The sequence below is a fragment of the Rhineura floridana genome, chromosome 3 (assembly GCF_030035675.1).
Source record: "Rhineura floridana isolate rRhiFlo1 chromosome 3, rRhiFlo1.hap2, whole genome shotgun sequence".
In the NCBI taxonomy this organism is placed as follows: domain Eukaryota; kingdom Metazoa; phylum Chordata; class Lepidosauria; order Squamata; family Rhineuridae; genus Rhineura; species Rhineura floridana.
The window spans coordinates 100,373,240-100,398,636 of record NC_084482.1 but is presented as its reverse complement, the minus strand read 5'-3'; the positions used below and the strand labels follow the sequence as shown (position 1 = coordinate 100,398,636).

At 41.0% G+C, this 25,397-nt stretch overlaps 1 protein-coding gene across 8 annotated transcripts in view; it reads right to left on the bottom strand.

The window, feature by feature from the left end:
• Positions 1 to 17,834: 17,834 nt before the first annotated feature.
• The window catches only part of RAPGEF6 (Rap guanine nucleotide exchange factor 6), a 258,948-nt gene continuing 251,385 nt past the window's right edge, over positions 17,835 to 25,397 (bottom strand). For 7 of the 8 annotated variants that reach the window (XM_061617079.1, XM_061617074.1, XM_061617080.1 and 4 more), the window contains one exon: positions 17,835 to 23,400. In XM_061617079.1, the coding sequence (XP_061473063.1) occupies positions 23,375 to 23,400 (26 nt within the window). In that variant the 3' untranslated portion in view covers positions 17,835 to 23,374. The remainder of the gene's footprint in view (positions 23,401 to 25,397) is intronic. The other variant, XM_061617075.1, reaches the window with a different exon arrangement.

The following is a 25,397-nucleotide window of genomic DNA, read 5'->3' as shown; positions in this document are numbered from 1 at the left end:
GCTTTTTAAAGTTTGATAGAAATTCCTCATGGACTCCTCATTTCCTCCCATAAGTCTGGTAAAGTTCAATCAACCAAAATCATTATTTTATTTTTATAAAAAAGATTCAAAGGCAATTATTTGATACAACATTTAGCCACCATACTACTAAATAATGTGCTAAATCAATAAAATAAAATAAAACCTGATTTAGCAATCAATGGGTTATAAAGGTAATTTTAAAAAAAATGTTTTGATACATTCAATGTGTCTTGTTTATGCAGTTTCCTTAGCTTGAAGCTACACGAGCAGTTCAGATACTGAGTGCCCAATGAATAGTTAGGTGCATCTCAAGAAAAGAAAATGAAAATAGAATGGATAGTTACAAGACTTCAGACCTTACCCTCACATTCATGTAAGGAAAAACCCATTTTCACAATGAAAGAAGGTTGTCTCCTTAAGACAAGCAAGGAAGCAAGCACAAAATCCTAGAGGTATCTATTACATAAAACACACACCATCCATGTAACTGAATTCCTTTCATAGCCCCTTCTCCACTGGAAGGGGTAACCTAAAGCTATACATTGCAATAAGCAAATTACTGGCTGACAGAAAACGGAGCGAGCTTCCCAAAGGTATAAGAAAAATAGGGCATATAATCTAACGCAGGGGGTGGGGGAGACTTCCTAATGTGAAATGCATAATGGAGTATGTTGACTTTCTGTTCTGCTTGACCGTGTGGTTCTGGCATGGGAACCATGATGGATTGTGTGTGAGCTCTTCACTCCCTGCGGTATATGGTGAAAATCACCTGAAGGCAGAACTAGTATTAGACACAAATTTCCCCAAATTTCTAGTGAAAAAGTTAAAAGTTTAGGAGACTGATAGTTGCAAAGAAGTAAAATGACCAACATGTGACCATGTCAGAGAAAGCCAATGTTGCTACAAAGCTCAGTCTAGCTATCACTCAAAGACCCTCAGAGGACACTTCAATAACCCCATTAAGTTTTCCACAGGCATCACAGCAAATTGAGTTTTATTTACCCAAGTTTCTGCATGACATTTTCTTATCTTAATAGTGTATTTCATTAGAAAGTATATTTTGGTGTGGCAGTCGCAAATCACATGTTTTATCTTTTATAATTCTGTATCGGCAATTTTCAAGCTGGTTCTCCTAAGTACCAAATGGTGCTCTCTTGGTTCTGTCAAAATCATGTTTCCAAATATTGGAGCGAGTGTCTCAGTTTTCTCTTCACAGCAGACTCACTCCTTTATCCCGCGGCCAGGTTACAGAGGGCCACCTCACTCGTGCTTTGGAACACCATTTTTCAGGAGGTCACAACTGCAGAGTTCGGGTGCACACTTTTGTCACTCTTGCTATGTACTGCTGCCACTTAGGTCGAAGCACTGTTTTCCTTCAAATTTACACTACTGATGTTTGCAAATTCTAGACACAGAATATAAATCTGAGTGATTTGTGATGCTTGCCTTAAATATGATGGAGAGCATTATGGCTCTGAGTTCTGTTCTGGCTTTGATATTAAGCAAAGTTAGAGATGAACTCCTTCCTCCCTGCTCCCAAACACTTTCTGTGCTCAGATGCACATGTTACCAAATTCTTCCAAGCTCCACAGGAAGTGGATTGGACTGTGAAAAACCAACCCAAATTGTGTTTGCATTTTGACAAATTTGTAGGGCAGTACAATATCGCAGAGAGGAGGTCAGGTCTCCTGCTCCCCTGGTGCATTCACTATAGCTGCCCAATTTCCCTGCTTTTTAAAGTTTGATAGAAATATCTGTTGGCTATAGGAATGTTCTTGGTGAATTATATTTTATGATTCTATGACAATTTTTGGTTATATTTATTGTTCACTGCCCTAGTATCTTGGTTGAAGGTGGTTTATAACTATCTTACTGAACAAGATACATACATAAATTCAGCCCACATGTCAACCGATCCCATCCCCAAAGGCTCTCCTCAGATTCCAATGTTCAGATAAACCATGTTAGCTAGAGACAACTAAAATAAAGTGCATTGTTTTCTTTACTGCAACAGCTACTAACAGGTCCTGCTCAGAGGAGTAATGACATTAGCATGGGTTACATAAACATATACACTTACTCAACAATCCTCATCCTAAATCAGAAGAAAACTCTGCCTACAGACTTCCCACACTAGATTTATCAACAGATTTTCCAACAGTTTAGAGCAAACAGTGACATCTGGAAGGTCAAATGTATGTAATTTGTGGATTTGTTGGTTGATTAAGTGTTGCCTTTTCCACAGCAAAGGAAATTAAATACTTAGATCTTAATTTAATTTGCCACTTCCAATGCTAACAAAGTCATGTGCTTAAATAGTGTGCATCTGAAAACTCTCCAGAAAATGATGTACAAATTGATAGATGGATATAAAAAGACTATTTATTTCAGCTACTTTTCCTTCATTCCTTTACAAATGAACAAGGGGCTCTGTGTTTTTGTGCTTATGTAACCCGGCCAAGATCTTCAGCACTCTGCCAAATTGAGCTCTATTAATGACTTGGCATTTGACAAGCACGACAAATAAGTACCATTCTTGTTCCTACATTTGATTTTTAAAAAATGTTTGGGCAATGATATTATTGAGGATTGAATTGATTCTGGACTGGAAGTATCAGACAGCAAATTCAAATCTTTTCTATATTATTGAAAATTGCTTGCAGTTAAGAAGCACCTCAGGGTAGCATATAGCCCAAATTATTTATGTATTTATTTATTATTTAATTTATATCCCTCCCTTCCTCCCAGCAGGAGCCCAGGGTAGCAAACAAAAGCACTAAAAACACTTTAAAACATCATAACAACAGACGTTAAAATACATTAAAACAAAACATCTTTAAAAACATTTTTAAAAGCTTTCAAGATCTTTAAAAAAAGTTTTAAAACATATTGTTTAAAAAAAGTTTAAAAACATATTAAAAAGCAGTTCCAACACAGACACAGACTGGGATAAGGTCTCATCTTAAAAGGCTGGTTGAAAGAGGAAGGTCTTCAATAGGGACCGAAAAGATAACAGAGTTGATGCTTGTGTAATATTTAAGGGGAGGGAATTCCACAGGGTAGGTGCCAAATTAGAAATGGGTGAAGCAGTGTCTTCCAAAAGGCGTAATGAATATGCATGCCTGACTTTAGCTTTCTCTGGGACACATGCAAAGAATCTACTTGAGGAATCTAAAAATGAAAAAAATTAGAATTCTCAAAGGGTTTTGTTTAGCAGACCTTGAAGATATAAAGACAAATTGTATATATAGCCGTTTGTTCCCCAATAATAACAAAAAAATTAACCTTAATGTAATGGTCAGACAATTCACTCTGCAAAGTGCCCATACACTTCGTATGGGTCTTGTTGAGAAAGGTGTGCTTCTGTCTAGTCTTATGGCATAATCTGAAGGCATACAATGTAGCAAGTCCAAGATGGTGTTCTGTTATCATGTGTCCTCATGCACATGGGATGGATAATACACCTATGGTAGGAACAGATGTTTTTAGCTTCTTAGCTCAGAGTCACGATACCCAACGGGACAAATTTCCCGAAGGCAGATGGGAAGTAGGGAATACTGGGAGAGGTAGAAGGTAGGTCAGGAAACTAAGCTAACTACTAGGGATGGAACAACCTTGACTGACCCAAGGGCAGGGTGAGCAGGCTAGGATGGAATGCTGAGTTTTAGGAGACTACTCTTTTATATGCTAAAAACCCCAGAGGAGGGGCTTCTCAGAACAAAGAGAATAAATTCCAAGTCTTTTGTACTGGTAGTGCACAGCAACCTATACTATCAGCTATGTCTGTCTCCGCTTCTGCTGGCCAAACATTTTGGGCAACTCCCTTCCCCACTCCCCAATTGTACTACAAATAGAAATGTATGGATCTGGCTAGTCTGCTATGAGAATCCATTCATCCCATTCCATTTACAAAAACGAAAATAATTTTTAAAGAAAGGGCGGGATAAATCTCAAGAACATTTTTTTAAATGCTGTGGCTGTGATTTATTAGCATAAATAACTGTTGCCTGCAACCTCAATTTAATAAGCCAGTACTCCAGATGCAAATACATAGCAATAAAAGTGAAATAATGAGATTTGTGGAAAAGAAAAATGTAGAATGAGAATTAGTTGATGAGGAGAACAGCTCTGCAAGGTGTTTTGTCCAATCCTGTTGCATTTATATGGGACTTTTAAAGAAGGCAAGTGGGGGACAACTTTTGGGGTTCAAGCACAATGCCCCAAGATTTTGAAACCCATTTTGACTATTTCACTTTAAAGAAAACATTTTTTATCCCAATTATCTACTTAAAGCAATATTGGTAAGCTAAGGCTCTTCAGGCTTTTTTTTCAAAGGGTGGGAGAAAATGCTAGTATCAAAACAACTCATTAAGTAGAATTTTCTTCTAATGAGATTGTTCCTTGTTAATTTGATTTTGTTCAGTAAAATGCTCATTAATGCATACCTTTCAGTGGAATATAAATGTACTTGATGATAAAACACACACACACAGCACAACGGACATATGTTTAAATCACCACTTTTCTTGGCAAAATAAACCAAAGTCAAGATGCAATCCTTTCCCACTCCTGTATTTTGTTGCTTAACGCAGCCATTTCTATGACCGTGGTTCACAGGACATATACGTTTTCTACTTGGTTGTCTGTATCCAAGCAGACAGAAGCGATGGGTACAATTTGAACTCTTAAAGAGCTGCCATTCCTGTCAAAAGTATTGCCACTAAGTGATGGGAGGGGGCAGCGAAAGTTTATGGTTGTGAGTTTTTTTAAAAAATCTTTTGTATAATTGTTTTTCTCTGACTATAAACCACCCAGATATTTGATGAATAAATATATTTCAGCAGGTGAATTCAGCTGGCAGGCATGAGAAACAGTGGCCTCAGACTATGGAGTTCCCTCCTCACAGGTGGCCTCCATACTGCCAGTGTTTAAGCAGGCCTTAAACCCTGTATCTTTTGGACCACTTTCCCTTAAATGGTTAGTCTCTCTGAATTACAGAGCAATCCAATACAGGGGAAGCCAGCGTAAGTTGTGCTGGAGCAAGAGAAGCCGGAGTAAAGTTCCGCCACATAAAATTGCTATTCAGGAGCCTCTCGGTTGGCTGAACACTGGCTCAGCTGGGAGCTGCATGCAGAGACCAGAAAGTAAAAGCCTGCTCTCCCAAATACCCCTGTTGGGGAATAAGCCCTCCCATTGACTTCTATTGCAATTATTTTCTTAAATTGATCTTTTTCCCAGCGTAACTTGTGCTTGGATTGGGACCTGCAGGAGTGTTCTAAACATGAGTTGGATGTGCCCTAAGTCACTTCACCACGGCCTCTCCCCCACCATGTCCCCAGTATGCTCCTTTTTGGGGCCTTACACCGGCTCCACTTGCACGGGTTCCCCTTGCGGTGGTCTCAGCTGAGCCAACAGGGTCCTCGCTGAGCCAGGCTGGTCCGGCTGAGGCTGGCTCAGCTGGAGATCTGCCGTATCCAACTCCTCTCAGCCTGGTGTAAATGCGAGTTGATTGCCCCGACTTATTTTAATACAGATGGTTTGCGTGGGTGGGTGGTAAGTTTATACTGAAATTTGTAAACGGGTTTAAATGGCCTAAGTTTAAAATATTGTAACAATGCTTCTCTTTCTATGCTGTATTTTTTATGTGCTGTTTTATGGTGTTGTGAACCACTCTGGGTAGGTATGCCCAGAATGGCAGCATACAGATGATTATACATAAATATGAAATGTATGTATAAATGTAAATATTTAATGCATAAATATTTAATACATAAATATGAAACGCAGCACATTTTAAAAATGCATTTTGTTTAGATCAGTTTTATTAGCATTGACTTGGCATAATAGTCACAACTTCATTTTCTTTGAATAGTATCCTAGGCTTGGCTCCTTTGGAAAGGATGGGCTTATTTATGCTTTGAGAGCTAGGAAAATTCTTTTTTAAAAAATTTATGGCATATACCACCCAAAACTATAACAATCTAAACTGTGGTCCACAGACCAACAGTAGTCTGCAAGTTTCATTCAGGTGGTCCATGGCATGTTTGTTTAAAAAAAAAAACCTTCAAGCCCAGCACATTACAACTACTACAACAAGCAGAAAAAATGTTAAGTGGTCCACCAAGACCCTCAACAATTTTCAACTGGTCCGTGAGGGGAAAAAAAGTTTGGGAACCACTGATCTCTACAAAAACTGCACCAGCACAAACAAAACAAAACCAGCATAAAATCAGCACCAGGAGCAAAATCAGTTAAAATTTGTTAAAACCCAGCAGTTTTATAAAACTATATTTTATTCTGTGATATATTGCTGTATCTAAGTTTTTGTAAGCCTCTAACTGTCACACTGCATTTTGCTTCACCACAGATAGGTGGCACTGCAGCATGACCGAGCCATGCTGGACTCAAGGCCATGTGGTGGGAGAAAGGAAGGAAGAAAGGTGGGTGGTCAAACAAAATGGAGAGGAGAGCGGCAGGGAGAGCGGCCGGTGGCAGGAGTGGGTGGCAGGCAGAAGCCTTGGTGACTTGTGGAGCTGCTTAATGGAATGCCTTGACATCACTACTGTGATGCCTCCCTTTTCTCCCGGTCCAGTGAGGGGCAGTGACACTAACCTGAGAGCAGGGTGAGTGTGCAGTGGCAAATGGCAGTCTGGGCAACTCATGGAGCCACTCCATGGGAGGCCTCACTGTCACTACCACGAGGCCTCCCTTTCCTCCAGCCAGGGGAGAGGGAGGGGGAGGAAGGAGAGCGTGTGAGACTTGATGGAGAGGAGGGAGGTACCTTGGTAACCTGTGAGACAGAGGAGAGGGAGGCCTTGATGACCTGGAGAATTGGGAGGGTAGGCCTTGACAACCTGTGGAAGGGGGAGATGCCTTGGTGACCTAGGAGAGGGGGAACTGGTGATCTGGGGAAGGGAGAATGGATGTGCCTTAGTGACCTGGGAAAGGGGTGAAATGCATAGCAACCTGGGGGAAGGGATGGGAGGTGCCTTGGAGACCCGGGGGAGGGGTTGGTACACAAAGCTTACAAGAGCAGAACCCCCAGTATTGTATATAATATAAGATCCCTGTTTGGTCAGACCCAAGAATGCATCCTGGCTAGTCAGATGCTTCCAGGAAGCTCACAAACAGGGTATAGAGGCAGTAGCCCCTGTGCTTTGCCTCCCATCAGCTGATATTCTAAGGCATAATTCCTCTGTACATGAATAGATATCCTCTCTGAATTTGTCAAAACTCCTTTTAAACCATCAAAGCCAGGCTTTCCCAACCAGTGTGCCTCCAGATGTTGTTGGACCACAATTCCCATCTTTCCTGACCATTGGCAATGCTGGCTGAGGCAGATTGGAGTTGTGGTCCAACAACATCTGGAGGCACACTGGTTGGGAAAGGCTGATCTAAGCAATGGCCATCCCTTGCATCTTGTGACAACGAATTCCATAAATTATGTGCTGAGTATGGGAAGGGGATAATTTTTTTGTCCTTACTTTACTGTAAGTCAATTTTATTGGATGACCCAAGTTCTAGTATTGTGGGAGACAGAGAAGAGTGTTTCTCTGGCTGCTCTCTCATGCCATGCTTCATTTTGGATTCCTCTATTGTGACTCACCCCTGAGTCATCTTTTTCATAATCTCAAACTCCACAAATTATTCAGCCTTCTCTCATACAGAAGATGTTCCATTCCTTGATCACTTTGGTAGCTCTTTTTTGGAGCCTTTTCTTTCAAAATAACATTTATTTGCCTTCTGCTTCTTAAATTTGCATAGTCTGTCCTGAACATAAGAACATAAGAACATAAGAAGAGCCTGCTGGATCAGGCCAGTGGCCCATCTAGTCCAGCATCCTGTTCTCATAGTGGCCAACCAGGTGCCTGGGGGAAGCCCGCAAGCAGGACCCGAGTGCAAGAACACTCTCCCCTCCTGAGGCTTCCGGCAACTGGTTTTCAGAAGCATGCTGCCTCTGACTAGGGTGGCAGAGCACAGCCATCATGGCTAGTAGCCATTGATAGCCCTGTCCTCCATGAATTTGTCTAATCTTCTTTTAAAGCCATCCAAGCTGGTGGCCATTACTGCATCTTGTGGGAGCAAATTCCATAGTTTAACTATGCGCTGAGTAAAGAAGTACTTCCTTTTGTCTGTCCTGAATCTTCCAACATTCAGCTTCTTTGAATGTCCACGAGTTCTAGTATTATGAGAGAGGGAGAAGAACTTTTCTTTATCCACTTTCTCAATGCCATGCATAATTTTATACACTTCTATCATGTCTCCTCTGACCCGCCTTTTCTCTAAACTAAAAAGCCCCAAATGCTGCAACCTTTCCTCGTAAGGGAGTCGCTCCATCCCCTTGATCATTCTGGTTGCCCTCTTCTGAACCTTTTCCAACTCTATAATATCCTTTTTGAGATGAGGCGACCAGAACTGTACACAGTATTCCAAATGCGGCCGCACCATAGATTTATACAACGGCATTTTGATATCGGCTGTTTTATTTTCAATACCTTTCCTAATTATTGCTAGCATGGAATTTGCCTTTTTCACAGCTGCCGCACACTGGATCGACATTTTCATCGTGCTGTCCACTACAACCCCGAGGTCTCTCTCCTGGTCGGTCACCGCCAGTTCAGACCCCATGAGCGTATATGTGAAATTCAGATTTTTTGCTCCAATATGCATAATTTTACACTTGTTTATATTGAATTGCATTTGCCATTTTTCCGCCCATTCACTCAGTTTGGAGAGGTCTTTTTGGAGCTCTTCACAATCCCTTTTTGTTTTAACAACCCTGAACAATTTAGTGTCGTCAGCAAACTTGGCCACTTCACTGCTCACTCCTAATTCTAGGTCATTAATGAACAAGTTGAAAAGTACAGGTCCCAATACTGATCCTTGAGGGACTCCACTTTCTACAGCCCTCCATTGGGAGAACTGTCTGTTTATTCCTACTCTCTGCTTTCTGCTTCTTAACCAATTCCTTATCCACAAGAGGACCTCTCCTCTTATTCCATGACTGCTAAGCTTCCTCAGAAGTCTTTGGTGAGGTACCTTGTCAAACGCTTTTTGAAAGTCTAAGTACACTATGTCCACTGGATCACCTCTATCTATATGCTTGTTGACACTCTCAAAGAATTCTAATAGGTTACTGAGACAGGACTTTCCCTTGCAGAAGCCATGCTGGCTCTGCTTCAGCAAGGCTTGTTCTTCTATGTGCTTAGTTAATCTAGCTTTAATCATACTTTCTACCAGTTTTCCAGGGACAGAAGTTAAGCTAACTGGCCTGTAATTTCCGGGATCCCCTCTGGATCCCTTTTTGAAGATTGGCGTTACATTTGCCACTTTCCAGTCCTCAGGCACGGAGGAGGACCCGAGGGACAAGTTACATATTTTAGTTAGCAGATCAGCAATTTCACCTTTGAGTTCTTTGAGAACTCTCGGGTGGATGCCATCCGGGCCCGGTGATTTGTCAGTTTTTATATTGTCCATTAAGCCTAGAACTTCCTCCTTCGTTACCACTATTTGTCTTAGTTCCTCAGAATCCCTTCCTGCAAATGTTAGTTCAGGTTCAGGGATCTGCCCTATATCTTCCACTGTGAAGACAGATACAAAGAATTCATTTAGCTTCTCTGCAATCTCCTTATCGTTCTTTAGTACACCTTTGACTTCCTTATCATCCAAGGGTCCAATTGTCTCCCTAGATGGTCTCCTGCTTTGAATGTATTTATATAATTTTTTGTTGTTGGTTTTTATGTTCTTAGCAATGTGCTCCTCAAATTCTTTTTTAGCATCCCTTATTGTCTTCTTGCATTTCTTTTGCCAGAGTTTGTGTTCTTTTTTATTTTCTTCATTCGGACAAGGCTTCCATTTTCTGAAGGAAGACTTTTTGCCTCTAAGAGCTTCCTTGACTTTGCTCGTTAACCATGCTGGCGTCTTCTTGGCCCTGGCGGTACCTTTTCTGATCTGCGGTATGCACTCCAGTTGAGCTTCTAATATAGTGTTTTTAAACAACTTCCAAGCATTTTCGAGTGATGTGACCCTCTGGACTTTGTTTTTCAGCTTTCTTTTTACCAATCCCCTCATTTTTGTGAAGTTTCCTCTTTTGAAGTCAAATGTGACCGTGTTGGATTTTCTTGGCAATTGGCCAGTTACATGTATGTTTCATTTAATAGCACTGTGGTCACTGCTCCCAATCGGTTCAACAACACTTACATCTCGCACCAGGTCCCGGTCCCCACTGAGGATTAAGTCCAGGGTTGCCGTCCCTCTGGTCGGTTCCATGACCAACTGATCTAGGGAATAGTCATTTAGAATATCTAGAAACTTAGTTTCTTTGTCATGACTGGAACACATATGCAGCCAGTCTATGTCCGGGTAGTTGAAGTCACCCATTACTACCACCTTTCCTAGTTTGGATGCTTCCTCAATTTCATATCTCATCTCCAGGTCTCCCTGAGCATTTTGATCAGGGGGACGATAGATCGTTCCCAGTATTAAGTCCCTCCTGGGGCATGGTATCACCACCCACAACGATTCTGTGGAGGAGTCTGCCTCTTTTGGGGTTTCGAGCTTGCTGGATTCAATGCCTTCTTTCACGTATAGAGCGACTCCGCCACCAATACGTCCTTCCCTGTCCTTCCGATATGGTTTATATCCAGGGATAACCGTATCCCACTGGTTTTCTCCATTCCACCAGGTCTCCGTTATGCTCACTATATCAATGCTCTTCTCTAATCATAATCATAATCATAATCATAATGATTTTTGAGAAAAGGCATGGTAAAATTTTCACATTTTTCTGTGTTTGTACCTCGCAGTAGTAAATAAAAGCCAGCATTTGATGGATAAGAACATGAGCCCTTCTGGATCAGACCAAAGGCCAATAGTCCAACATTTTGTACTCATATAAGCCAACCAGATGCCTATGGGAAGCCCACAAGCTGGATTTAACCCCAATAGCCCCAACCCCATTGCAGTCCCCAGAAACTGCCTCTGACACTGGAGGTAGCACAAAGCCATCACACTGAGTAGCTATCATTACTAGCAGCCATTGATAACTTTATTCTCCATGGATTTGTCTAACCCTTAGGGGAGCAAATTCTATAGTTCTAACTGTGCACTCTGAGTTACTTCCTTTTTTTTCTCTCCTGAATCTTCCAGCATTCAGCTTCATTGGATAAAAAAAGGGAGAAAATCTTCCTTCCATCCACTTAGAACATCAGAACATAAAAAGAGCCCCGCTGGATCAGGCCAAAGGCCCATCTAGTCCTGCATCCTGTTCTCACAGTGGCCAACCAGATGCCCATGAGGAACCTGCAAGCAGGACCTGAGAGCATGAGCACTTCCTCCATGCCATGCAGGATTTTATCCATCTCTGTCATGTCCCTTCTTGCCCACTTTTATTCTAAACTAAAGTCCCAGATGTTTCTCATAGGGGAGTTTCTCCATTCCCTTGATCATTTTAATTGCCCTTTTGTTCACGGTTCCATTCCAGAGAATACATTCTATTCTCAGGCAGAGGACACATGGAACATCTCTGTTTTTTTTTAAAAAAAGGGGGGGGGACAAGATGTGGACAAGGAAGATAAAAAAGACTATTTATACACCACCCTGATTGATTAGACTTTTCAGATCAAGAGAAGTTCAGTGAATTAGTTCACCATTAGCCAAAATCAGGACATGAAAGATGCTGCCTGAGTCATTAGTTGACAAAGTAATCCCAATGAGCCATTAAATTGTTCCTTCCTAGTGTACTGTAGAGAGGAAAAACTGTTATACAACGCTTGAGGTAATTAACTAAATGGCAGCTACTTTAGAAATAGTCCATTTCCTGAGCCGACGTGTCTGTGGTTTTTGTTTGCCAGTCATATTTTGACATCTGTAGGACATTTTTCATCTACTAGTGCAAAGTCATGTTGTATATGAGAACAAGACTGATCATATAAGACAGGTCAGTTGTAACATCAGCTGGGGCAAGTGGCTATTAGCTTGGCCCAGTGTTATGCAGCTATCTGCTACCAAGCACACACAGTATAAGGCTCCATGGGCAGGAGGCAGTATATTTTGGAATTCCAGGTGCTGGGGAGAAAAAGAAAATCGGTTGGAGCTTCTCAGCTATGCTTGTGAGTCTCCCAAAGCATCTGGCTGGCTGCTTTTAGAAAAAAGGATCTTGGATTCGATGGCCTTTTGGTCCAATCCAATAGGGGTCATCTTGTGTTCTTATGCTGCACCCTGTGCTTTATGTAAACCAAAGCTGAGTAAAAAAAAAAAAAAGGTAGGAATTTTAGAGTTTACAGGGATTTCTGTACATGGTATTTATTTATTTCAGAATGGATAAACATTGAAAAATACCCGAATGGTGTACACATATAGAATATAAAGCATAATACAATTCATCAAACCATGTTAAAACATGAAACTAACCAGAATTAAAAGCTGCAAGTTCAGAAACGCTTGGGACTTGCTTTACTTCTTGGGAATGAGAATTCCAGAGAGGAGGTGCCACAAAGCTAAAAGCACCTGCTCAAGTTCCAGCACATTTTACTCAATGGCATGTGGTGCCATCAATAAAGTATTTCAGAAAGGTGGGAGGGGCTGGAAAAGCTCAGTGTACATGTAAAGGGTGGTGATGATGGGAGTGTGGCATCTGCAGACTCAGTCCCCTGCCCATTCTGCATTCTGATGTATGCCTGTAGCAAATACACAGTCACCTCTCGCAGTGATTGGGAGCCTTGCAAAACTGGAGTCTTTGTTCACAGGGACAGCTGCAGACATGCATTAAGCTATATGTATCTACCCATATTAATTACCCCCATACTGCAAATTAGGAGGCAGGTGTATGAGTTGAAGATGTAGAGGCTAAAGGCCACATAGCTGATTAATGGCAGGCTCAAGATCTGATCATGGAACATCCTGATTAAGGCTAAGCCGAAAGTTTCAGCTCAAATTTGTGGGAAGTGTGTTAAGAGGGGATGTGTAGAACTTTTTCTTAAGTTTGACAGTGACAGGTAGTGGAAAGCTGGGAAGGAATTTCCCTATCTTGTCATGTGTCTTTTGCTGTTTGCCTCCATTTAGTGTCTAAAATGGGAGAAAGAGGAGCATGGCTAAAGTGGAAACCATAGGAAATGACCTCCTGCTTTGACGCTCTGTACAATGTCATGACTGGTTTCTTGACCAGGCTAGGGGGGATCCAGATCATATAAGACAGCTTGACTAGCCTAGGGGGAATCCAGGAAGCTCATTGACCTCCCCAGGAGGTTAGGTTGCAATAATGGTAATGGGTAATTTATTAGTAAACAAAAGGGCAGCAGGTGACATCCTGAAGCCTTTCCTTTAGAGTCCAGAGACAAGCTCCTTCAACTAACTGGGAATCCCGTAGAATTGCAGTTACAAACTAGACAGAAGAGACAACCTCAAGCCGTAATCGTTGTTCTTGACAGATAAACCCATTCAGAAAGACCAAAGCCCCAGGTCAACATTCCAGGTGAGTCCTCCTTGACTGATTACTTGCCCAATCTACCACTTACTAGAACCTTCCTAGATTTTACCCAATCCCCTTTCCTTCCCTCATTTTGAGCTCTTCCCATTGGCCATTGTGCCAACACTTGTAGGCACACTTTGGATCCCCTACAAGTGTATTAAAGACCAGGTTTTAGCTTAGTCTCTCTCTCTCTCTGGTGTGCACTCAGCCTCTCTTCTGAACATCTTAAACATATGGAGCCTTTGGTTCTTCCTCTCCATATCATTCACAAGGAACATTTTTAAATTCACTGCTGGACTTCAGACCTAAGGCTTACCAAAAGATCTATGCTTGACATCCTGTTCTCCTAATACAGATCTGAAATTACTGCAGGCATAGAACTCCAGAGCTCAGTGCCTGGGTCCCCAGAGCCTTCATCCCCTCCACACACACAGCTTCAGGAACACTTTAGGCAACATTAGGAGAGTAACTTTGCAACTATATCTTCTCACTGCTATCCTATGTTTAGAGTAGGACCCCGTGTTTCTTTAAATCTCACAGTGTGATTGTGTTAGAACAGGGGAATTTCCAGGCCAATCCTGGCCTCCCAAATGGTCCAGTTTGGCCCATGAGGCCATTTCTCCGGAAACCATGCCCACCAGCTGACACCACTAGTGAAGGTGGGCATTTGAAGGCACACTCCCATCCGGCCATCAGCTGATGGGCTGATCAAAGTGTGCCTTAAATCTCCTCTATGCTTCTCCTTCAGATCGCAACATGAGAGTCTCCAATACATGTATCTATCTGACCCCATGTGTTGAAAACCTTTTAAACTTTTGCTGCTGCTGCCAGCTCTTTAAACTGCAGGACTTCTTTTGGTTTTTTCTCAGAATGCCTAGACTAAGGGTGGGGAACCTATGACCCTCCAGATGCTGTTGGACTCCAGCTCCCATCAACCCCAGGCAATGTGGTCAATAGTAGGGAAAGATGGGAGTTTTAGTCCAGCAACATCTGGAGGGCCACAGGTTCTCCACCTCTGGCCCAGATGTAACAGATGCAACATTAATCCAAGGCATCTGGGGCAGAAATGGCAGCTGCTAATTGGGGCCACCATTTCCCCCAGAATATCCCAAAACACCACTGTGTCTGCCCATTTTCAGAGAATAAAATGGCAGCTGCTGACTGGCAACTAAAAGCAGCTGTGACACTGCCCCTGAAACCCTGCCCACATCTCCAGCCCTTTCACCAGTGTGCAAAATGTGTGTGGGGGGCATGTCAGCTCAGCCCTCTTCTTGCTCTGTTGCTCAGTGTCTTACTCAGTTTGACACATCAGCAATCATAGATTTAAAAAAAAATTTTTTTTTAATTTTCCAATATACAACAGTAAAACAATGTGGTGAGTACAATCTCATCATTTCACTCATTATGTGTGTCCCAAAACAATCCTGCCAAGGCTTTAACTCCTTTACTCTTGTCTCAGGTCTGCCCAAAGTTTACCGTGGGAGACTGGGGAAGGGTGGTTGTATCATCCTTTTATTCTTAGTTATGTATGTCAGGGCATCTAAAGGGCATCCAAAACAATCTCAAAGTTCATGCTTTATAGGGCCATTCAACACTCTTATTATGCTGTGTTAAATGCTTCCACAGAGCCATTTCCCAAATATGATCCAGCCATCCTTGCATGGAAAACTCTGCAGTCTTCCAGTGGCAAGCTACTTTCAGGAAAGCTGCTGCAAGCAGGTATATCATTAGCTCTCTATGAACTAACTTCATGCCCTCCCTGCAATCAGTTGATCACATAGGCAAAAGCCAATTCAGATAACACTAGCTGTCCAGTTAAGGTTGGCATTTTTGCAAATTGTTTTGAATTTCAAAACTGAACAAGAATAAACGGTTACAGAAAATAAAACAGACTCACCCTTCTTACCCACTCCCCACCCCTGAAATGGATACAGCATATGACTTCAACCAACATTGCTGACCCAGAGTTGTTTGTGTGTCAACAGAGGATGCCAGTCTCGATTATTCTTAGGCATGTAAGTTATGAACGGATACCCTATTGAAGTAATCATCTCTCCTTTGACCATTCAAGGCCCTTATTTGCAATTTGTTTTAAACATTGTTTTTGTCCTTGCGTTTAATAATAGTTTTATATTTGTTTTTAACTTGGATTTGTGTATTTTAGTCATGTTTTATATATATACTTGGACACCGCTTGAATAATTTTGTTTGCAGCAAGTGGACTACAATTTTCTAAATAAATACTGCCCCCCAAAAAATCAGGAATAGCTTTTTTGTATCCATAGACAATATGTAGTCTATTTTGTTTAACAAAATGTATGTACTGCTTACTAGAACAAAAGGTGTCTAAGCGGTTTACAGAAGAGACATTTGCAAAAGGAAGAAATTGCCATGGGCACCACATACACACTGCAACCTGTTCTGTTGGCTACAACAGAACGTTTCTTTCAAAACTGATTTTAGCAGGGAAAGAAATATGGGATCTTGCAGGCACCAAAGGTGGCCTTGGAGTGCATGTAAGTGCCTGTGGGTGCCAGGTTGGTGACCCTGGCTTTAAAAGTATGTGTCCACAGCAATGGCACCAGAAATCTTTTCTGCACACATTTAATTCCTTGTCATCTGTGTCCTGAAGAATTTGTCCTGACTTTGAAAAGGCTCACATTCAATGAGTATTTCAAATTGTTTGAAAATGCAGAAGGTAAGGCTTGCAGTACTGATATGATGGTCAGATGCAGAAGGCTGTACCCTTCTTGTGGCCATTCCAGGTTATGTTCTGATATGTATTATTTCTCTAAAACATAAACATCTTAACCTGCCGTTCTTGCTACAGCCTGTCTTACGTCAGAGCTGAGAGAAAAATGATATGCAGTGCTGCCCTCTGGTGGCAGATAAATATTGCAGCAATAACTAAATATTCTGCATCTAAACTTTATATAACAAACATATGCAAGCTGTTTGTGATAATAACCACAGAAGACTGCAGTTATAAATGTGTTTAATGCACAAAGAACATAACGTTTCCTGTTACGTTTTCTAACTCAAGTCTTCCATTTCAACATACTGAATCCGGAGACTTGTAGACAAAATGACAGGACAAGCAAAATTTGTCAAAGAGTTAAATGGGTAAAACAGCATCCAAAAGGATAACTTAAGGTATACATTGTACAGATAGACTACTATTTGTGGCACAAGCACTTGCCTCAGGGTCAGGGTGCTGGATGACCAACAGATCCTAAATATTTGTTACAGGAAAGCAGACCTCTCTAAACCAGGATGAAGACAGCGATTCAAGTCTGGGTAAAGATGCATAGGATTGTTCTACATCAGTGGTTCCCAAACATCTTTCCCCCCATGGGCCACTTGGAAATTGCTGATGGCAGACAATGATTTTTCTGCCTGTTATAGCAGTATGGTTTTTAAATTTTTTTGCTTCTTTTATTTCTCGTATTGTATTACAATTTGCATTCCACAGAATTCAAATACATCAAAATACAACATAAGAAATAAAAGAAGCAATCAAAATACAATTAAAAATCAATCTGAGTATTTAATGCTGTGAACCACCTGAATGAAGCTCGTGTACCACTGGTGGTCCACAGACCACAGATTAGGAAGTCCTGCCCTACATAACTTCCCCAAGCGTAACTAAGGGCGAGAAGACAGACACCACAATCCAGCACAGGTGGGTAGGCTTAGTCTCATTGTCCTGATCCAAACAATCAGGGCAAAAAGAAAATGTATTCATGTGGTTCTCTGAACTCATATGCAAGCGCTAGCAAAAGATGGCTCCTACTATGAGGGACTGTGTTACAGTATGAGAAACATGGTGGAAAGGAAAATGCAAGCTGTAGACCATAAATGCCAGTGAACTATAAGGTTTTGAACAAGGAGCTTGTGAAAAGGCTTTGGTCAGTCATACTGACCAGAGGAAGCAATGGCATGTAGTAGAGGTGGGGAGCCTGAGGCCCTCCAGATGATGATGGACTCTTAATCCCATCAGTCCCAACCGGCACGGCCAATGGTCAGGATAAGGAGACTTGTAGTCAAGACTCATTAAGTTTCCTGTAAGAACAACAGAAAAGAGAGGCTTTCTCTACAGTACTGTTCAACCTTGGGTCCTCAGATATTATTGGACTACAACTCCCATCATCCTTGGCCACTGGCTCAGCAGGTCAATGCTCAGGGGTGATGGAATCTGAAGAACAGATCAGTGCCCTGGCATTGATAATCATTAGTAGAAGTGGGCTAGAGTGGATGAGAATATCTTGATAAAGAGAAACCACCCACAGTAGTCCTTATTATGTAAGTCGTTTATTGGTTCCAACAACATTAGTAGATTGGATATTAAACAGTACTTTTAAACATTCTCTTAACCAAAAATATAACAAATATTTACAATCACTCGGTAAAAATACAAAAAAAGCATACAGAGGCAGTCTTTCTAAAAGACATAAGTATAAGAGGTATCAAAAAATAGAAGACAAACATTGCTTGTTACAGAATACTTTACAATCACTGACTTGTGCAGTTTTACAATTGCTATCCGAATACCATTACAACTGTGCAGTTTTTGCCCATATGCTCACATATGCAAAATGTCATTAATACCAAGCTAAACTGCATTCCATGAATATATAAAAAATTAAAAGACAAGACAATGACAAAAAAGAGAGAGGGGTGGACCAGCAGCTGCATTTGTTTTCCACTCCGCTTTTAAAATACTTGGCGCTAAAAGCTTTAGTCAACAAGGGAACATCCCTTTTTTCCTGATAGGTTTTTGAAGGCAATTGAAAAGTATGATTCTTTTAAAAATTACATTTAAGGTAATGCATATTATGTGGTACCTATAGCTGTGCTGTTGCCTAGAAATAAATTACCTGAATAAAAGGCTGAACGGACCAGGTTTCTTTTCCTCCGGTTTTCCCTCCTCAGAGAGGCTATGTAAAGGAACAGCCCACCTCTTATTATTTGGAATCACCTAGTTTCACATCAGGATCAAGTCCTGAGAAGCGATTTCAAAAGCCTAAGTGAAAATTATCTCTATGAGTGTCTGTGCAAAATCCTCCCAACATTAGTACAGAAAGAATGACTCTGTACCCATACGTCAGGTGAAAACATAGCATTGTAGTTTTATCTTAGGTGACAATGTGTCTCAGGGTAAGACGAGTGCATATAGACACATGTGCACCTTCAAAATGGCTACTTTGGAAAACATCAGTACATCTAGAGTAACACTGTTTCTACCCCAATATTAAGCACATTTCCACAACATAGTTCACTGACATTATAAGCCCAGCATCAAATAGGATTCAACAGGCAAGCTTAAAGTGATGTACAGTTCACAGGTCTACTTACATGGCAATAGACATACCCAAGTCTCTATATGGAGGCAAAAACTAACATTGGTTCCACATTTCAGATTTTCATACTTTTCTAGTTCGCTTTAAAGATATATCCTGTTTGGTTTGAGACACATTTCATCACAATATATTGTAGAAGAAAAGCTATGTAAATAAAATACAGGATATGTGCAGAGAAGAGGTGGCCATTTCAAACACGTGGTTGCTGAAATTATATAACAAGGGACAAAAGCACAGAACATGTTAACAATGTACTCAGTTACATTAAGAATTAAGGGCATGTAAACAGCATAGAACATGATTAAGTTTTCATAAGAACTGGTTAAGAGAGAGAGATTCTGTCTCTTTGTATCTACCCATTTTGGCTAGTGTCCCTGGTCAATGTGGTCAGCTGATTAAAAGAAGCAAAACAAACAAATGAAGATCTGAGCAAGGACAGATTGAGGCAATTCACACTGTGCAAATCTGAAGCAGTCAAAAGAGTTCATTTATCCAAAGCATATTTACACTATATGGGCTCTATTGGACAACATGATTAGCAAGATGTGCACTGGTTTTAAAAACAGTGTATTTTAAAAAAAATACTGATGCTGTTGATGTGGAAATATCAAATTTAAGAGGGTCGTTGATATGGAATGGCTGGCTCAATGGCCTTCAGATATGGTGAGCAGACCTTGAGATTTGTCAAAAAGGTAAATGTACGAAGTATCAGGCTTATAAAATGGGAAAGGATTACCCCTCCAAAGGGAAGTCTTTAATCCTGTAGTATTGTTCCTGCAAGCTGAAACAATATTTGAGGTTACTATATTATTGGCCCCAAAACACCATATTCCCTATTATGCTTGCAGTTATGTCAAGTTAGCACTTATGCACTACTTGATACATTGAAATGGACTTGCTAGAAGCTAAGGCTTGAGGTTTACAAAGGGTTTTTTTTTTTTTTTTGGCAAGTATAGCCACATCCTAAGATAGGCCTAGCACATCTGGTAAGAAACATGTTGTGCAGAGCTGGAGGCATTGAGGTTTTTACTGCAGTCAGTCAACTGATGAACAGGCAACCTGAAGTTTTAAATGGAATAGCAGTTTGCCCATTCTAGTAGGTGACGCCAATTGTAAAAACTTAACCCCGTGGGTTGGGTTAGACCAGACCAAGTAAGACATGTTTTACTCAAATCATGGGATTATTTAGTCTCATAATCCCTGACCATTAGCCTTGCTGTCTGAGGCTGATGGGAGTTGCAGTCCAGCAACATCTGGAGAGCCATAGGTTCCCCTCCACTGGACTAAAGCATGAGTAACTTAGTCTGGATCCATCACTGTATCTAGCTGTGCAGGTGCTTCTTCCCTGCTATGGCTCTCAAGGATTGTGGACTAGGAACACAATCCACCTAGACCGTATCCTACACAAGTCTCATGAAAAACGAAAATTGAACTATTGTGGAATTCCTAATAAGGTTTGTGCAGGAAAATGTCACTGTGGGTTGAGCTGTGCCTGCGTCAACAAAGTTGTAAATGTGGCAATCATGGATGCCAATTTGAGCCAGGTTTTAATATTATTTCATTAAGACTTATACAGGTTGATTGCTCCCATTAAGGCCCTGCAGGAAAAAAGAGAGCAGACTGATTATTCAGATACTTATCCAGATACTCAAGGCTAGAGGATTAACATATGATTAGCCTATTCAGTCAACTCTCGATTTCCTTCTTTTATTTTCTAGTTTGTAATTTCATCATACAAGGCATCAAAGGAGTAGTCCAATGGGCTCGCAGAAATCCAGGATGACACAGGTTTGTCCAAACATACCCTCCGGTTAGCTAGCGCAGTCCTAAGTCAGTGTGGATAATGCATATAGAAGGCTTAAGGATTTAAATGCTATTTTTTGGTACTTGTGTTTGGATTTTGTCAGAGTATGCTGCATTTGACTCAGACATGAAATAAAATATGAAAGCTTGTTATAACTTGATTTTTTTTATAAAAAAGTTACTCTGAGGCACCTTTAAAATTGACAAACATCTTCCTTCTAGCTTAATTATAAATGTTTATGATGTTAAGATTTACAAGTAAACCTGAAATATACATCGACACATTCATGTCCATTTATAGTATTTATAAAACTTTTGACTGGGTCATTGCTAGAGGAAGAAAATAAATGCAAGAGACTCCAGTTTTCCTCCATGTACTCTGGTTGGCTAAGTAAAGCAAAGCTGCAACTACAGCTTAGCCTAACTGTAAACAGTGACTTACTTTGTGTCCCTTAGCTTTGTGTGTGTGTTTTATACATATGCATGTATACTTACATAGATTTCTTTCTATATACACACTATATTCAATATACATGTACTATATACATGTACACTATATTCAATATGGCCAGTTGTCCACAACATTTGACCGATGGTGCCTTGATAACAATCCCAAAGATTTGGTCTCCACCAACCCTGCCCATCCCCTAACTTGTGGGCAGGGTTATGATTTGGTCTCCACCAACCTTGCCCATCCCCTAACTTGGGGGCAGGGTTATGACCGGTTAATGTGCCGTTCATCAAAGCACCTCCAAAACACAACACAGAACTATTTTTGAGACCAGTAAAAGGCCGGAACAATATGCCTGCAGTCGCCCTAGGTTTCAGAGATACTCCAAGGTCAAAGCTCCTGAGCACCTATGTAGCCCAGCACCGACGCCTCAGACAAGGGAGAGGGCTTGATTCTGCAGCCACGGTAGGCTTCTGAGGCACTTCAAAGTGATAAAAAGACTTGCTGCTTCCAAGTGCTTCTGTATCCCACAGCGACTGGAGGCATGAGCCCACCGATATCTCTCACGCTACACTCACCGCAATTGTGCTCACCATTGGTGATTAATGAGTGGCATTTATGGACTCCCATGGATGGAACAGGTTATCTCTAAGGATGGGTTATCTTATTTGTAAAGACCCTACACCTCAAGAATTCAAAATGTTTAGAGGGGTAGGATATGACATAATCTAGAAGCTGAAACATGCTACCTTTACTCGTAGGCCAGAAATACAGAAGGATAAGCATACAGTAGCCTGCAATGGTCACAAATCTTGTGATGAGCTTTTGTTTCTGAATGCGAAACATCTTCACCTTTTGTGTTTTGTTTATTCTAAGTCATTGTGGTTGCAAGGACGCTGACAAAGGGAACTTAACTGGAGCCAAGTCCCGTGGGGGGTTTAGGCTCAAACTCATTTCCAGATGCAAAAGCTCAGCCAGGATAATGTGAATTCAAACTAGTGAGTGTGTGTCAGAGCAGGTGCAGAGCATGTAACTGCTTTCAGTTTTCAACTCTGGGATTGGAGAAAAAATGTTTCCATGCAAATCTGAGGCCTGAGAATCAAGCACAGCAGTATACATATACAGAATTTTTTTTTTTTAAGGGAGAACTAAAACCTAACATTTCATCCAGTTTGCAAGGTCCTCTTCCTAAGTTTTGAATACCTCAAGCTGACTCCCAAAGAGCATCACTTGATGGGTACTTCTCCAGTGCAAGTGGATACAGCTCAAAAATTCATGGTCCAATTTACATACAACAGCCATCTCCTTGTGCTTCTTCCATTTTTTTTACAATGGGACTTGCACTGGACAGGCTCCCAGTAGATTGTGCTGTAAAAACAACAGACACCATGACTGAATTAGACTGAAGGGCAAGAAAAGGAATGTGGAACGAAAAGAACTGCAGGTACTTCCTTAGTCATTTGATAATTGAAAAGACGGTCACATGTACTTCACTGGATTTAAAATACAGGACCAACAGGTGGCAGTGTTCAACTACTTGCACATTAAAGCACACTCAATACACACCTCAGGATTGGCATTTTACAAAAGAGGTTTATGTGGCATTGTGTGTAAACCTCTAGCTGCACTCACGACGTCCAGTTCTTCAGAAGTCCAAGGTGTTTTGCTAGCATAAGACATTTCATTTACACCAAGATAATTTGCTATCTTTGTAAAAGCATTCACATTAGCCAACCAGAGCATTCTAATACACATACAAACAAACAAAAAGCTTTATATAAATTCCAAATTAATAAATTACTCTTCGGATTGCTGCAGACGTTTCCTTGGTTTTGCTGAAGTGTCGCAGTTCCGTAAGCACACAAAATAACTTTCTTCAACTGCGAGTCGTAATGGTCACATAGAAAATATTTGAGCGAAGTCTACCAACAGTTTCTGTAGATTTTCTACAGAACAATGTTTCCAAAGAGGCCCCAGTTCATTAAACGTTAATGGATACTGGTTTCTGCCATTCCTTAGTCAGTATTCCTTAGAAACAGTTGCCTGTTTCTCTCAAGATATAAATAGTTTTCTTAGGCTGTGGAGCTGATTGCAGTGAACTGAACCTAGTTCAAAATTATGATCCAGAGTTCATCATATTATTCAGAAGAGAAGCAAATGCAACATTTGAAGTCAATAGCAGCAAGCTGTCAGCTACAGCTAACAATATTGTACAATTTCTTCTTCCGATGTTACTGTGATGTGAGGCAATTTTCACAGGAAGCAGAAAGGCTAAACTGCTGATACTTGTTCATCTTCTGTGAAGCAAGAAAAAGATTATAAGCCATCTGTGCCATCAGCATGCAGTATATTTAGCTAATACACTGACCACACCCATTCTGAACCTATGGTGCAAACTGGGGATTGTGCCCCAGAATGTTTTCCCCAACTCAAATCAAATGAGTAGCATGCATTTTCAGAACATTCAAAATCCTTCTTTATGGCCATCCTTGATATTTTCTGATCATGTGAACAAAAAATGAAAAGTATAGGAAGCAGGCTTCTGTGATGCAGTGATTGATACAGGACTGGATTTAGGGAGGTGTGCATGCTAGATCTATGGCTGCATCACTGCTTATCCAGCTTTCTTTGCTATATACTCTTTGGATAAGCAGTAGTGTGCGCACATGCTTCCCCTTGAGCACACACAAAAACACATTTTTGTACGTGCGTGGTCAAGCAGTACTATGTGCACATTAATGTTTCAATTATAATGCAAATTTAAAAGGAATCTGAAGCTTGGGATCTTCATAGGGCTGGAATTCTGGGGGGAGGAGAGAAGGATGACCAACATGGGGACTTTCAACATCAAGTTAAAAATCCTATTAGGTTTGCCCAAGCCATTGGGTGCCTAAAATAGGTCTTTAGATCTCAACCATTGCTTAGAAAAAGTCAGTCCAATAGAACTCTCATCTAATGAGGCACAGTATGATGCAGTGGTGACTGGGGAGAGCTGGATTCAAATTCCCAGTCATTGAGTAACCTTGGGTTAGTCACTCATTCTGACTCTAATTTGTCTAACATGGATGGGAAGACAACTATGTGGGTGGGATAAAAATGCAATAGAAAAATTAAATACAGTGAAAGCTCATTATAACGTGTCTCACTGTACCAAGGATTCAGGTATATACCACAGGTATGGCAATGTCCTGGGTAAAATACTGTACAGCAGTTTTCATTACAATGTGGAACCCCTATAATGCAGGTGCATCCTTTGTTCCCTTTCTCCCATGTTATAACAAGCTTGCACTGTAATGGGTAATTTTGCATTAGATGTCAGGGAATATATCCTAATGTGTTATTTTTGGAGAGCTTTAGTATCTGGGAGATTAGGAACATGAACACACGCAGCTATGCATATACATGCACTTATACATCCATCTTTTCTTCCCTTCACCTACCCACTCCCTCTTTATGAGCATGGTATTGCGAGTATAGCACAACTACAAGCTTTTTTAACACAAGGGAGCATGTCAGGTCAAATTTATGCCTAAATTCTGATTCTGTAAAAGTGCAAGCTGAGTGGGAGAGGCATTTCAATTCATGCATTAAATTAAAAATGAGAAAATGTATGCCAAACAACCAACAGTGGTGGACAACAGAAAGTGGTAGACAACTGCAAATGAGTAAAGTACAAAATCAAAGTAGCCTATTTTCATTAGGTTAAACTGGGAACAAGCAAAAAAGGAAAGCCTCCACGCTGGATTCCTTTTAAATCCTCATGATTTTGGGAATTAAGCCCCTTAGCAGATTACTGTTGAGGTATAAAGGGGTCAAGTACAAAGTACCAGTGTTGTCCAATTAGTAGGTCCCCCGGGTCTTGATTTTGCCCACGAAGCAATTTCATGAGGTTTGCAAGTCCTGCTTATAAATAATTGAAACTACAATTGGAGGCCTCAGCTGTTTTCAGTCTGATAGCATTCCCTTCAAAATCTTCAGGGTGGAAACTAATGGCCATTTAATGTGTGGCCACTACTTCAAATTGTGCCTTGTTGAAGCTCCGAGAGCCAGTCACCTCTAGAGTCTGGTTAAGTGGTATGCTGAGCCTTATGCTCCCACTGAGTTACATGTGAGGAAATGCTCAGCTTGCTACATGACAGAAGCTTACAGACGGCCACCATGTGGCAGGGGGGAATCTGTTTCCATCCTAACCCAGATAAAAGTCGCTTTTATGCACTAAGGGCTATGCAGCTAGTTTGATTTATTTCATTATGAAATACGTGTCTGCTACACACAAAATTATGGACTCTGGGAG